The following is a 16,730-nucleotide window of genomic DNA, read 5'->3' as shown; positions in this document are numbered from 1 at the left end:
TGCATTAACAAAATTGGCTTAATCGAGAGACTAAACGATCGCGTCAAATTCACTATACGATAGTGCTTTTACTACACGATCGAGCGTTGAGTCTATGCAATAGACTTCCATTTGCTGCACGATCTTTCTATTCAATACTCAATCATCTCCTCCTCCTCCATTCCTCTTTCCCTCTATCCAAATTCATAAGCCCACAACTTCTGGATTCTCACACCAAGAATACCAAGGTAATCTTGTGCTGGTATCTTGTTTTGTTTGAGGATCAAGTTTTACTCGCTGGTGATTGAGGAAGTTCCAGTTGTTCGTTGCATTCGTGCTGTTCGTTGCATTTGTGACTGATCGAGGGAAATACGTGAAGAAAGAGTTCTTCAAAGGTATTGTCACTCGATCCCTTGTATTTAATTTAAGAAGCATGCTGTAATTTATCTTTAATGCATAATCATTTCTATTTGATTGTAAATATTTGAACGCTTTCACAATGTAGGTTGGAACGATCCGCTTCCACTCACTCATCCTCTAGTTTTAGACTTCTTTCAATTTCGAGACAGGATATTTAGTTTTAAGGTTTTCTTTGTTTATAAATTTGGTTTGTAAAAGTCCATGTGTTTTTGGACTTTATTCTTGCTATAGAGTCTGTAATTTATTAGTTTGAGTCGTTCATGCTGTTCCCGGGGAAGTTCAAAGAAGAGTTGTAGAACATTGTTTCAATGAAGAAGAAGAAGCAGTTTTACAAGATCGTGTAGTTGTAGCTACACGATCGTGCAACGTTTGCTAAACGAACTCATAGCTTTTGCTACACGTTCGTGTAGCATTTGAAAAATGATCGTGTAGCTAATGCTAACAGATCGTGTAGACTTTGCTACACGATCGTGTAGACTTTGCTACAAGATTGCGCCTCTAGTTTGCTACACGATCTTTGCAAAGAGTTTGCTAAAGAGCGGTTCGGTTTGAGCCGTTTAAGGCTTGGTTCACCTATTTCGAATCGGATGACTCAAGATTATGTAATAATTAGCCTTTAAATTTCCTTTTGGGTGCCCTATCCCAGTCCATTAAGTTTTTGAATTAAATATACATATGAGGTATGTTTTTTCTTATATGTCATATTTTATGTCATATATAATTAAAACCCACCATAGATTATGCATTCAGTTTCACGCATCATTTATATTATAAGTGTTATAATATATGTATATGCATGATTTAGTTTTATGGGCATGTTGATGCATCATATAATATGTGTTATACTATATGCTTGCATGCATAAATAACATAGTCATGCATCATTATATTATAATCGTTAAAATATATAGTTTGAATGTATGCATGTGATGTATGTTATTTAATTTCATTACTTTGATATATATAAGTGTTATGTATATGTAGTAATGAAATGAACATTGCATGATGCATGACATTACTTTAGGTAATCTTATAAACGTTATAATTTTATAAAGTATGTCAATCGATGTATTGTAGGTTTTAATTTGTTTCATTTACTTTATAAGAGTTATAAATAAATGAAATAAGAAATTAAAATCATAACTAAGAGTTGCATGCAAACTTAGGTAAAATCATTTTTAAAATAGTTTTAAAATATGATTGACATAGACCTAAGTTCACAAATTTCTAATGAGATTAGAAATTAGATTAATATTCTTTAAATCGGTTTAATTGGATTAAATTAATTTCAATAAAAGATTAAATTTGTAGCAAAGGTACTATAAGGGACCTTTGTCTAAGGCAGGTTTCTGCTAGGCTGGGGTACTTATGCTGACGAAAACAGAACACTCCTACCTGGGAACCTACCTAGAAAAGTGAATTAGATAGATTGACTACAAACATCCATTTGTTCATTAACATTTGTTAAAGTATTTAATGAATATTAATCAAAATTGTTTTAACTTTCCAAAGTAAGTGTTACTTGTGGGCAAACTTAAACAATCACTTAGTAAAAATAATTATCAATATTTTTCCTAAGTAAATTAAACCCTAGGTTGTTAAAATACTCAGTGGGAGGAAAAGATGTATATGATATGTCATTGTTCCACTACGTTTCTCCCTTAGTATTCACACCGTGAGACTCATGTTTGGCCTTGAGGTTCCCTTGGAGTGTCCCCTCACTAGAAAAAATTCGGGCTTTAATGTCGGTTTTAAACAAACATTAAAGGGCTTTAATGCCGTTTGGCAACCAACATAAAAGCCCTTTAATGTCAGTTGCCTTTAATGTCGATTTTAAACCGACATTAAAGGGCTTCAATAACACCAATAACACAGCCTTCAATGTCGGTTACAATAGTGATTAAAGCCTGTCGGTAGCAACTGACATTAAAGGTCTTTAATGTTGGTTGCAACCGCTATTAAAGCCTTTTTTTTAAATTCTTAACCAACATTGAAGCCCGAATCTGTCCGTTTTATCAATTATTGTCCATTTTTTAAAGTTCCCTTGCCAAATCCAATTTTTTGGGTAAAAAAGTATAACACGATACATCATCATCGAACGCTATGGCTATGGCATATTATTCATGTATGGATTGTAGATCTATTATATTTAATCCGTAAATTCTGCTATGGATTTATAATTTAAAAGGCATACAATAATTCAGGCCTTGAAAACACAAATTACAAATAATACAAAGATTATGATTTTACAAACATTATGAGTTTACTGTCCCTCTCCACTTGGTAAGTATGGATCCCTTCATAATTCTTCTTGAACAGATCCCTCAGCTTCAGTAGTGTCTGGTTATAGGCATCTTTGTCTGACCACTGTTGTTCAAAGGATCACAAACAATAAAGGTTTGGGCGTAAGCGTAACACATGCAATGAAAGATTGTATCCATTCAAATATATATATATATATATATATATATAAATGGATAAAATGTTTGAGACCTTACCCGTAACACATGCAATGAAAGATTGTATCCATTCAAATATATATATATATATATAAATGGATAAAATGTTTGAGACCTTACCCTTAGAAACTCTGCAACTTTTGCCAGCTAACTATTGTTGCTCGAATGTACTTTGATTTCCATGCCAAGAGAAAACAAAAGAGCCGGATTACAGGACAAAACACTCAGTAGAGTTCAATGAGGTTGCAACCTAAATAATCATAAGTTGAGATGTTACCATAAGACTTGCAATGGCTGATATTAGTACAGGCTTTTAGCATAAACCTGGAACATGACCCAATGACAATGTTATAACATTATTTCTCTCTCTTGTAGTTTTCATCAATCAAATTTAAAGTTTCAATTTCAGGTTTAAAATGGAAATGCCTATATGTACTTTCCAGTTTCCAGATAACATCTAGCACATTCAACATTCACAAAATGTGCCCAATATTATCCAAAAACAGACATTTAGCACATAACAAATCAGACAACATCTTTATTATTAAACAACGGTTATAAGCTATCTAGAGATTACACAAAATCTACCATACAACTTTAAAAACTGGGGCAAGAAACTAAAAAGTCAACAAACAATAGCTACATATAGACCATCACAATAGCCATTCAAACACTTACACAAGTGAATATTTGAGATTGTCTGCATTGCAACAACGGAATATACTAAACTTATATCATATTCAAACTTATATCTAATAGATCAATTAGTTTTTAAAAATATTTTGAATTTATCAAGGACCTATAAGACACAAAATTGAAGGATTAGGACTTGTTAAGCACAAATTAAAAGTTTAGGAATTTATAATCACTTTAAAAGTTTAGCGACCATAGACACAAACTTCAAAATTTAGAGACTAAACTTTACAAAAAGTAATATAACAAACAAACAATTACCTTACATATTTTTGTTCTCTTTTTCAAAAGAAAAAGAAAACAACAAACAAACAAGAGCTAAAACTCCAAAAATCCAAAATAAGAACGTTATCAAATAAGCCCGGCTTCACGAAAACTAAGTTTCATTAAAAAGTAAAATCAAGAGTGAGGCCATAAACTTGAAATGCAAGCTCTGATTTAAAGAAGCAAGAAGATTTCAGTATAATAAAGAGATGTACCAAAACAAAAAGTGAATTGAAAGATGAAATGAACCTGAACGAAGCAGTCGTGAAAGTGCAATTGGACAACAAAAGCTGCATTGCGTGGTTTAGAAAGCACAACACACTCCATTTCTTTCCTCACAACCTACAACACATTGGGACAAGTTTTGGCATAATAATCCAATGTCAATCGGGGCTCCCCTGTTTCAAACAAGCTATGGCTCACAACAAAGAAAACAGAAAGCATTATCATCATCACTCCATAAACTTTATTGGAGATTGCCATTTTTTTAGGGGTTTAAGAAAGTGGGAGAGATGGGAATGGGCATCCGATTTTTATAAAAGAAGCTGATTTCTTGCATGGCTGTGTTAGAGTGATTTAGTCAAGAGAAGATGCAAAAACTAATATTGGTTTGGTTGTTGGGTCTTCCTTCCCTTTCCCAAACGAAACCCAAAAAGAATATTAGAGAGTTAAGTGTTTATCTTCAAAACCAAAGTCTAAGAATAGAGCGAGCTTAAAAAGAAAAATAAAAAGAAAAATTTTGGCACAGAAGGTTACCTCAGCTACTTGAATTGTTGCTTTTTGCTCCTCTATTTGCGTCACTCTTCTAACCCAAACAAATATTTCAGCACCACAGTCCAGGAGATAACACTTATTATTTTCCAGTATGCTTAGGCTAACAACTACCCACATCAAAATTGCTAGATTTCTCCCAACTATAGTAGCAAACTTCCAGTACACACTAAAAACACATCCAAATGAGATACACCAAATCACAGTAAAAATTACCTTCTCAAGTGTCTCCTTAATTGCTTCATCACTCAGCTTCTCACTCCTACCTTTCTTAAGGATGTTATCACAAAAGTTAGCAAGTAATTTTGCACTAGAACTTCAAGTAATTCAACAAATGTATCATATACAACAAAACCATTAATCAAATCGAATTTCAAAGGCCATAGACACATAAAAAGGCTAAAATCTAGGAGCAAAGAGACATATTGGAGTGAAACCATAACTGATTTTCATTGAGACATTTACACAAACAGTTGAGAGGCGTAAACATAAGAACAAAAATTTCATGCCAATGTATAAAGTAACAACATGACTCCAACATTGAGACATTTTCTTTACAAGTTCACAAGGTTCTCAACCCCCTTCTCACAAAATCTCACTAATGCATGATTTCTACTATATAATCCTAAACCATATTTCATGTCAAAACACATAAAGTAACAACATGCCTCCGACATAATCATATGCACAACCAAACATTCTCAACAAGTCAACAAAGTCATATGCACCATATCACTTAATAACTCATTCACATGTAAGCTATTACACTACTACATGACATCACAATATGCTATTATTTAGCCAAGATACATGATTCAAGATGATCAATATGTAGCCATAAATAATATATAAATTACAATAGAAGCCAGAAACATGCTAGCACACAACAAATAGACTCCAGAAGTAGAATTTCACTTGCACAACGCATATAAAAGAACTTCTAAACTATTTGAAAGACTCCCAAAGCAATTTTAAAACTCAATTCGGACACTTTGAATCAAGTCTAAACAAAACAATCTCATATTCTTGCTGAAAAGTATTCGAAGAGTTTTAAAACTATTCTGAATCCAAAAGAACCCAAATCCTTGCTAGTTGGTGTCCGAATTTGCTTAATCCTTGTCTAATAGAAGGAAAACTTTGTTGTAAACTACTGTGAGAGTCCTAAATAACGTTGAAAAAGAATTAATCACAGTTTCTCTCATTCACAAATATCAAGCTAAAACAGGATTTTCAAAACATTTTTATCAATAAATCCAAGCTAAAACATTTTCATCATGTTCTTGTTTAGTGATAATAATTGTTGATTTATATCTCTTACCTTTGAATTTCGTTGTTACTCTCTGAATCTTCTCTATACAACCTTGACAGCGTAATGAAACCTTCAACACCGCCGTCATCACCGGCGGCTGAAAAAACAGAGAACAAGACATAAAATGAAATAGAATCAGAAGGGACCGATTTTTCATTTAGGGGTTTATTGATTTTTCAAATTACCTCTTTGCATTTCTTCTTATTCTCATCTGTTTTCTTGTCGGATTTGTTGTTATTAGAAGAAGTCTGGTCATCGTCGATCTTATCTTTAGGCTCTGAGTCTTTTTCCTTTTTGGGCTGTGGTGAAATAAAATCCACTTTCTTCTTCGTCTTATTTGAAAGTTTCTCATGGAGTTTCTCTGCGTCTATTTTCTTCCCTGTTACTGTCAATTTATTGCCATCAATCTCAGCTTTCATAGACTGTACACCTGAAGAAAAACAAAAAACAGAGCCATATTAATAACTAAAGAACGATCGACAGGTAAGTCACTCTAATAACTGAAGAACAATCGATAGACGACGAGCGAAGAAAGCTGAAGAACGAGGGAGGTGCAGTGGCTAGTAATGGGAGGGAGGAGATGGCTGATGGGGAAAATAGGGTTTCGGTTTAAAACCGACATTAAAGATCTCCTTTTTTAAAAAAAAAAAAAAAAACCAACATTATACATCTAGTTTCACTTTTTCCAACCGACATTAAAGCCCAAAATTCTTATAGGGCCTTCGGATGGTGTTTGCATGGGTTAATATCAAAGTGAAAGGAGAGAGTATTTATAGTAAGTGGGAGAGGGATGTGTGTCAACATGTCCTACTGTCTCTTTCATTGGTTTGCACCTTGAGACCTTCTTACACGGCCTCAAGGCACTCTGGGAGCGTCCCCCTTCGGATGATTTGTTCAGTAGGTCAATATCAAGGCAAACTCCAAAAATGGATAGGATCGCTTTAGTTTCTCCTCCAATCGATTTTTCCCTTCGGTTGGTTCATTGGGACAAAACTCTAAGAACTTAAATGAAATGTCATACTTACGTGAAATTATTAAGCAAGTTATTCTTGACCGAATAAATGATGACTGATCGTTATATGAATAAGAGTTATTATGGTGTAATGATTGGTTGAAAGTGTTTCAATTCAGTGGAGGGACAACTGACTACCCTTTGGTAGCTTTTGTCCTAAATCACTGAAGTGCCATTACAAAATTAGATGTTAAATAAGGTTCATTTATATTTTACTAAAACTGATTGGATTTTTTAAGAGTTATGCTAAAATATAATGTAGATCAATGTATTTATTTTTCAGCAAATATTTTAAACAGCGTTTTTCCATTAGTTGCCTTTCCTAGTTTGACCGTTTTCAATTATACAACATGGAAAGAATCCATTAAAAAGTTTTTCATGGTAAACGACCTTGAAATTGTCATGATTGTGGAATGTCCTCAAGTCCCAACCCCCGATACACCACGAAATCTTCATAATGCATATGAGGTATGGATGAACGCTAATTCGAAGACCCTAGTTCACATTTTGGCAAGCATACCTGATGCGTTGGTCAAAAGATTTGAGAACATGGTCATTGCACATGAGATCATAGAATCAATGCGAGAATGTTTTGAATGAAAGTTCTCATGATTCAAGCAAGAAGAGATTGATGACAATGAAACCAGTAGTTTTAATTCCCAAGATAATCTCTAATCCATATTGAATGTTAAGGGACTAACAGAGAAAGCAATCGTTGCCAACTCTAATGAAGTTCATCGACGAAGATTTTCCTCTGAGATGAAACTTGGAGTTTATGACTTGGGTTCTGAAGCTGATCCCTCTACTCTCTAGAAAAGGAAGAACTACAAAGAAAACAAATATGATATATTTGTCTTATAGGCATGCTTAATAGAGAATAATGATTCTGCCTAAATAGTTGATTCGGGAGCTACTAACCACGTGTTTTCTTCTCATCAAGGATTTAATTCATGGAAACAGTTGGAAACTAGAGGGATGATTCTTAAAGTCGATATTAGTGAGGCCGTTTCAGCAGACTTAAGTTATTTTTGGACAAGAAACGATATATGTTATTAAATTGACTCGATGTAGTGGGAGGGTTGTAAATCCACCTATACACTACGTGGATTTAACAGAAGCCCAAAATATCATATCTGATGATGGAGTTGAGGATCCATTGTCTTATAAACAATGGATGGAAGATCTTGAAAAGGGTGAATGGATTAAAGCCATGAATCAAGAAATGGAGTGCCTTCAATTTTGTCTGGGAACTTGTATATCAACCTGATGGGGTAAAAATGCTCTAATGCAAGCCGTCGCAAACCAACCAGTCTCAGTCGCCATCGACGCCACAGGAAGAGATTTCCAATTTTACTGGCAAGCAAGTTCATAATTCACTCAAGCAATCCATTGATTCATTGTAAATCTAGAATTGCTTCAGCCATTGCTAATAATTTTTAAAATGCGGCAAAATTGCAGGGAGTATTCGATGGATACTGTGGAACGGAGCTTAATCATGGAGTGGTGGCAATTGGGTACGGAACAACAGAAGACGGAACATATTACTGGATCATGAGGAACTCATGGAGAATTGGATAGGGAGAGGAAGGCTATGTAAGAATGAAGCGAGGAGTGGGACAACCCATAGGTCTGTGTGGAATAGCCATGGAAGCTTCTTATCCCATCAAGTTGTAGTTCCAAACCCCACAAAACACCTTTCTATTTACAAGATTTCAAGATATTTAAAACGAAGGGATTCAAAGCATTGACATCCCTTTTATTATATTTTATGAACTGCTTTAAAGAAAAATAATTTCATTCATTCATTAAGTTTGTTTCACTTACTAAAATAGTTTGTTCCATTCATTAAGTTTGGAATATAATTATTATAAAATTACAGTATTTTATCACTACTTTTTGCTTAGCAATAATTTCATAGCCATGAACAAAATTTAAATCTAATTCTAGGAGTCTATCCATGATAGAAATCTAAGTCTATCCGTGATAGAAATCTATTATTTGTCGTCTAAGGGAAGATTTCACATAGCATATAGAAATCGATCACCCATATAAAGGCTACTTATGGACATTTTTTTGTACTTTAAACTCCAATCATTGATAATTTAGTTTCAATTTAGTTGTTCTTGTTTTTTTGGAGTCTTTGGAAAGGAATGCATCAAATTAAATTAAATATTTGATTGAGTTATAAAAAAATTGGAAGAAGAAAGTGATAAAAAAAATAATTAAGGATAGAAGAGATAAAATATATACAAATTGTTTATTGTTATTGAAATATATGAGTCATAATAATCCTCTATTAATGTCGATGGTGCTAATTATATTATATAATTTAAAGTTATTAGAAAAGATCATATTATTTAAAAATAACATATAAACTTGATTTTGAATTTAATTTAAGGGTCCTGTCTACCTTAATTGGTAAAATGAATTATTTATTAATCTACAAAATCACTTTTTAATTTCAATTAATATGTAAAAACTAATAGATACTAGCTTTTATGATTTAGCTTCCATAAAACTTGCTAACTTCTTAACCGTTTAACTAAATATATTATAATAATATCCTTTTTATATTAATGTATTTTGTTATATATATTTTTAAATGTTAATTAATTTGTTTTTATAAGAATTATTTTTTAATCATTCTCCGAAAAATAAATTTTTTAAACTTTTATCTTTAGATAAAATAAAATTAGTTGGAACTTAAATAATGGACATTTTAGAATAAATTATAAATTAATTATCTACACAAAAATAATTGAACTAATAAATCTAATTTGATTCATATAACCAATTACATAAATTTCTTATTAGTTTACCAAATACCATAGCTAGTTTTATTCTAATTAAAATTTTAATTTAGTAAACACTATTTTACTTCCTTTTATATTTTAAACAAAAATCTTAATCTGTTAACTATTTTGGCTTCAAGTTTTGTTTCTGTACACAGTTTTTGGGAGATTCAACTTTCCCACCACAAATTGTGAAAAAGAAAATTTAAAACTTTATTTTTCCAATAATAGATTAGGTCGAATTTAATAGGGGAAGATTTTCAAACCTTTTTTTAGCTTGATTAGAGACTGTTATTTGACACTTACCACCCACAAATTTTGTTCAACTTTTTTGTTTATTTGAAACATTCTAGTAGATTGAATTTTTTTTAAAAAAAAAAATCGAGCATTTATATTTACATATATATATATAGTGTACATAAGTTTAGATACATATCTACGTAAAAAGAGAGGGATGTGATTCGATGAGAATATGATATTTTCAAAAAATAATGTGCATACCTAATGTAGCCATTTATTTTGGTTTTTCATTTTTCAAAATGACTGGAAGGATTTCTAACTAATTTTTAAAAAATTTAAAAATTTAAAAAATATGTTTTTTAAAACTGGAAAAGGGGTTAGAGTCTATCAATGTCGAATTAAATAAGAAAACCTCAATTTAAGAAAATAATGAAAGTGATAATAATACCAATAAGAATCTTTTTAACTAAATATGACGAAAAATCATGAAGAAACTCTATAATCATCTCATTATTAAGATCATTCTATTTAACTTTTTCTATATATAAAAAAAAAAAATCATTCAATTTAAAAGTACCATAAGATCAAAATTAATTATTAACGTATTTATATGATGGCTATATTATATAAAATAAAACTATAAAAAATTACAATCATATCTATTTTTTTATTTTTAGAAAGACCTTCATTAGTAATTATTTTTTAAATTTCTTTTATAAACAAGTAAACTACCCATTTAAATATCTAAAAATCCAAAACATGATCGAGTCTATGTATAATTTAACCAGTTGGTTATTGAAAAAAATCTCAACAACCTAACCATTAAAAAAAAATAAACACAAAAATAATTAGTTAAATCTTAACTAATATCCTAACATCAATTTAGGAGAAAGTGATCATATGGTTGAGTAACTAGTCTATATAAATGGCCTAGCCTGCATTGGCAAATCAACTCAACCAAAAGCTATTTTTATCCATTATATTACTCAAATCTCATAATCACAATGATGAAATTTCTTATCGTTCCTCTTGTTTTGATTGCTCTAATTTTTGGATTATGTGAGAGCTTTACATTTGAAGGGAATGAGTTAGAATCTGAAGAGAGTCTATGGCATCTTTATAAGAGATGGAGTAGCCATCATAGAATCTCAAGAAATGGATGGGAGATGCACTATCGTTTTAAGGTGTTCAAAGATAATGCTAAATATGTGTTTAAAGTGAACCAAATGAACAAATCGTTAAAGTTAAAATTGAACCAGTTTGCTGACTGTCTCTTATACACATCTAGATGTGTATAAGAGACAGGTCAAAAGGCTTGGAAAGAGGGGAATTTTCACTGATGAACGATGAGTGGTATTTCTGTAGGCGTTTTGTTTTGTGAAATTCCATACACATGTATGTGTAGCTTGTATGGTGATAAAGAGTACACCATACGGGATGGTTAGGGGTTCATAGGGCTTAGTTTCTAAGCTTGTAGCGGAATCGCACGAGATGGTCAGCGGTCCTAAGGGCTTAGTTTCTAAGCCTGTGGCGAAATCTCACGAGACGGTCAGGGGGTCATAGGGCCTAGATCCTGAGCCTGTGGAAAGAACCTCACATGGGATAGTTAGACGACCGACAGGTCTAGATTTTAAGCCCACAAGAGGTAGATCTATGTGCACATAGAGAGAGTCATAGAAAGATGTATTAAATTGTCTACCGAGGGATAACAGGAAACGGATATGTTCAAGCTTAAGGTTTGGAATAGCAATTTCATTGTCTTGAGAGACTGTTATTGAGTCATTTACTCTTAAGGGTTGAAAGAGAGCCTGTTGTTGCATACCACTCACTCGGCTTTTAGTTAATTCTTTTCTCTTATGTTTTTCTTCCCAGGTAGTGAAATAAAGAAGCTTTAGGGTACTGCTGAGGTCAAGGTCTACCACACTACAACCATACTTCCAGACTTAAGTTTGCTATTATGAGTTCTGTAACCTAGGAGTTAAAGTTATCTAAGTTAGATATGGAGTTGTATAAACATTATACTGGTCTGTAATAAAATAAGTTTAGCTAAAGAACTATTGTTATATTTACTTGATATAAAAGATAGTTAGCAAAACAGGTCGAAGTGGACAGTAGGTGCCACAAAAGGGTGGTACTTGTAGTCCCCACGCCTCATTTCGGGCGAAAGAGGTAAGCTCGGAATGGGGTGTCACACAACGTATTAAGGGTGGAGAATGCATAAATTGGCAAGTCTTGTTCACATTAAATGAGCATTTATTTTGGTTTTTCTTTTTTCAAAATGTACTGGAAAGATTTCTAAGTAATTTTAAAAAAATTTAAAAATCTGAAAAATATATTTTTTAAAACTGGAAAAGGGGTTAGAGTCTATCAATGTAGAATTAAATAAGAAAACCACAATTTAAGAAAATAATGAAAGTGATAATAATTCCAATAAGAATCCTTTTAACTAAATATGACGAAAAATCATGAAGAAATCCTATAATCATCTCATTATTAAGATCATTCTATTTAACTTTTTCTATATATAAGAAAAAATCATTCAATTTAAAAGCACTATAAGATCAAAATTAATTATTAACGTATTTATATGATGGCTATATTATATAAAATAAAACTATAAAAAATTACAATCATTTCTATTTTTTTATTTTTAGAAAGACCTTTATTAGTAATTATTTTTTAAATTTCTTTTATAAACAAGTAAACTACCCATTTAAATATCTAAAAAACCCAAAACATGATCGAGTCTATGTATAATTTAACCAGTTGGTTACTGAGAAAAATCTCAACAACCTAACCATTAAAAAAAAAATAAAAACAAAAATAATTAGTTAAATCTTAACTAATATCCTAAAATTAAGAAAAAAAATCAATAACTACATCAATTTAGGAGAAAGTGATCATACAGTTGAGTAACTAGTCTATATAAATGGATTGGCAAATCAACTCAACCAAAAGCTTTTTTTATCGTTCCTCTTGTTTTGATTGCTCTAATTTTTGGATTATGTGAGAGCTTTACATTTGAAGGGAATGAGTTAGAATCTGAAGAGAGTCTATGGCATCTTTATAAGAGATGGAGTAGCCATCATAGAATCTCAAGAAATGGAAGGGAGATGCACTACCGTTTTAAGGTGTTCAAAGATAATGCTAAATATGTGTTTAAAGTGAACCAAATGAACAAATCGTTAAAGTTGAAATTGAATCAGTTCGCTGATATGTCTGATGATGAGTTTATTAACACACATGTTAACTCCAATATTACCTATTATAAAAACTTACATGCCAAGAAAAAAGAAGCTGTTGGTGGTGGCCGTGTTGGTGGGTTCATGTATGAGCATGCGGAGGATCTTCCATCTTCAATCGATTGGAGGAAAAAAGGAGCAGTCACTGACATAAAAAACCAAGGCGGTTGTGGTAATAATTAATTTTGAATTCTTGCTTTGTAAATTGCCTAATTATTCAACCTCATACATAATAAATTTGAAAATATGTTTGTAGGAAGTTGTTGGGCGTTTGCAGCGGTGGCTGTAGTGGAAGGAATTCACCAAATCAAAACCAACAAGCTAGTATCTCTGTCAGAGCAAGAGGTGGTAGATTGTGATTATAGAGACGGAGGTTGTGGTGGGGGATTTTATGACTCGGCTTTTGAATTCATGATGAAAAACAATGGGATCACAACTGAGGAAAATTATCCCTACTATGCCGAAAACAGATATTGCCTCTCACAGAGAGTGAGTTCTAAACACTACATTGCATAATTGAAAAAAAAAAAAAATCTATGTCCACGCTATTGGATTCATCATTATGTTTGATTTAACAGGCTAATAAAAGAGTGACAATTGATGGATATGAGAATGTACCTCCAAACAATGAGAATGCTTTGAAGAAAGCTGTCGCAAACCAACCGGTAGCAGTGTCGATAGCTGCCAGTGGACGACGTTTTCGATATTACTCAGAGGTAAGTAGTTTTGATTGATTGTAACTTATTTGCATAGAACAGTTTTAATTTTCAAGCATTGTTAAAAGAGAATTTGTAAATTTGCAGGGAATGTTCACTGAAAATGACTATTGTGGAGATCGAATCGATCACACAGTGGTGGTAGTTGGATACGGAACGGAGGAAGATGGAGCTGATTATTGGATCATAAAGAACTCATGGGGAACTAACTGGGGATTGGAAGGTTATATGAAGATGCAACGAGGAGCACGACAACCAGAAGATGTATGCGGATTGGCAATGAATCCTTCCTATCCCATAAAGTACTAGGTGTTACTAGATTTCAACATTCTTTTCTTTTTTAGATTAGAAACTAGGATTCTTTCTATTAGCTAGGCTTTCATTGATTTGCTTTTATGAAAGTAACGAGGAAAGTAGCATTTCAATTTTTTTTTTTTAGTCCAAAAGTCCATTTCATATATAAATAAATAAAATAATGAACGCTTGTTTCTAAACATGAGAAACAAATATGAACCAAACAATGGGTTGAAGAATGTTGATTAATGCATCAAAGTCCATTTTTCATTTTTCTAAAATGTGTGTTTTACGCTTCTTCGTACAATTTACAAAGTATGATTCGTGGAAAATAGAGCACCTTTATCGGATTAGAACCGATGACTTACGCCTATTTCTTAGGGCCAGGAGCGGAAACGGAAGCCGAGGAGCTCTCATAAGAATCCAACTAGAAAGCGGTTCAATTCTATCTCATCGGGTACTCAACAGCTTCCTAAAGTACACTGACTTGTCCCTCAGTCGCGCCGGGTTGTCCCCCTTCGGTAAGCAGCCAGGTTCCTTAGCCGGAAAAAGATGTGGCCATGAAATAGGGATTAAGTGGAACAGAATTGACTATTATTATTCAAAGGGGAAGGTTTGATAAAGGGCCGTTAACTCCTGTTTACCTTCCTTTCGTCATACCCCAGTAGTCCTAGCCGTAAACGATGGGGCAGAATGGAGAAAGGAAAGGGACAAGGGCGGTCACCTTTCAATGGCTCCCTTAATTATGTGCGAGGAATTCTCAAGTTGCTCGAACCTGGTGAGAGGAATTTAATAAAAATGAGCTATCAATGAGCGTGATGGGAAAAAACAATCTATCAATTATAATAGTGATAGGTACAAGTTATAAATTAAAAGTATATTAGTGATATACTTTCATTAATGTGCATGGTACTAATTAATATTATCTAGAACTTCTAAAACTTATATTATTTAATTTTGGTTTACTTAGGAACTTAGTGCAATAATAGACATAATTGTCAAGTTTGGTTTCATTGCCTCAACCATTTTATTTCTCCCTATATATATTTATGGTCAACTTACACATGTGTTTAAATTCGAAATGAAAAATAAATTAGGTTTAGATACATATCTACATAAAAGTGGAGGGATGTGATTTGATGGGAATATGATATTTTCAAAAAACAATGTGCATACTTAATGTGGCCATTCATTTTGTTTTTTCTTTTTCTAAAATGCACTTGAAGGATTTCTAACCGATTTTTAAAAAAATTAAAAAAATATATTTCTAAAAAAAGAAAAGAGGTTAGAGTCTATAAGAAGACCTCAATATAAGAAAATAATGAAAGTGATAAGAACAACAATAAGCATCTTTTTAACTAAATAGGACGAAAAATCAGGAAGAAGTCCTACAATAATCCCATTATTAAGATCATTCCATTTAACTATTTCTATATATATATAAAAGATCATTCAATTTAAAAGGACCATAAGATCAAAAGTAATTATTAATGTATTTATATGTTGGCTATATTATATAAAATAAAACTATAAAAAATAACCACCATTTCTATTTTTTTTATGTTTAAAAACACCTTTATTAGTAATTATTTTTCAAATTTCTTTTATAAACAAGTAAAACTAACCATTTAAATATCTAAACAAATCTAAAACATGAACGAGTCTATGTATAATTTAACCAGTTAGTTAACTGAGAAAAATCTCAACAACCTAACTATTAAAAGATAAAAATAATTAGTTAGATCTTAACCAATATCTTAAAATTAAGAAAAAAAATCAATAACTACATCAATTTTAATGGGAGAAAGTTCTCATATAGCTAGTCTATATAAATGGCCTAACGCAAATCAACTCAACCAACAAAAGCTTCTTTATCCATTATATTACTCAAATCTCGTAATTACAATGGCCGTCATGAAATTTCTTATCGTTCCTCTTGTTTTGATTGCTCTAATTTCTGGATTATGTGAGAGCTTTACATTTGAAGGGAATGACTTAGAATCTAAAGAGAGTCTATGGCATCTTTATAAGAGATGGAGTAGCCATCATAGAATCTCAAGAAATGGAATGGAGATGTACTAGAATAGTAATCTCATTATGTTGATAGACTATTATTGAGCCATTTACTCTTAAAATGGTTGAAAGAGGGCTAGTAGTTGCATACCACTCACTGCGCTTTTAGCTCATTGTTTTCTTGGTCTTTTAGCTTATTGTTCTCTTATGTTTTTCTTACCAAGTAGCGAAAAAGAGGAGCTTCAGAGTGCTGCTAAGGTCAAGGTCTGCCGCACTACAGCCATGCTTACAGACTTAATAAGTTTAGCTAATGAACTATTGTTATATTTACTTGTTCTAAAAGATAGTTAGACAAACAGATTGAAGTGGACAGTAGGTGCCACAAAAGGGCGGTACTTCCCGTCCCCACACCTCCTTGCAGGCGAAAGAGGTAAGCTCGGGAAGGGGTGTCACACAATGTATAAAGGTTGGAGAATGCATAAATTGGCAAGTCTTGTTCACACTAAATGAGATCTTTGGACGACTG

General features: G+C 32.3%; 1 protein-coding gene across 1 annotated transcript; it reads left to right on the top strand.

Annotated features, from left to right (window-relative positions):
- The first annotated feature begins 8,192 nt into the window (after positions 1-8,192).
- Positions 8,193-14,206, top strand: LOC120076091 (vignain-like). The gene is made up of 7 exons (XM_039029870.1): positions 8,193-8,267; positions 8,366-8,421; positions 10,874-11,123; positions 13,071-13,353; positions 13,438-13,670; positions 13,760-13,897; positions 13,985-14,206. Exons 1-7 carry the CDS (start codon positions 8,193-8,195, stop codon positions 14,204-14,206), a joined length of 1,257 nt encoding a protein of 418 aa, XP_038885798.1.
- Positions 14,207-16,730: the final 2,524 nt, after the last annotated feature.

This window comes from Benincasa hispida, chromosome 4 (genome assembly GCF_009727055.1).
Source record: "Benincasa hispida cultivar B227 chromosome 4, ASM972705v1, whole genome shotgun sequence".
In the NCBI taxonomy this organism is placed as follows: Eukaryota; Viridiplantae; Streptophyta; class Magnoliopsida; order Cucurbitales; family Cucurbitaceae; genus Benincasa; species Benincasa hispida.
Note: the sequence above shows the minus strand (reverse complement) of the source record. Positions and strands in the feature narration are given on the sequence as shown.

Coding starts and splice junctions, on each gene's coding strand:
- LOC120076091 (XM_039029870.1), top strand. CDS start 8,193: ATGCAAGCCGTCGCAAACCAACCAGTCTCAGTCGCCATCGACGCCACA. Junction 8,422..10,873: donor CATGGAGTGGTGGCAATTGG/GTACGGAACAAC, acceptor TAAATGGCCTAG/CCTGCATTGGCAAATCAACT. Junction 13,354..13,437: donor AAAAAACCAAGGCGGTTGTG/GTAATAATTAAT, acceptor ATATGTTTGTAG/GAAGTTGTTGGGCGTTTGCA.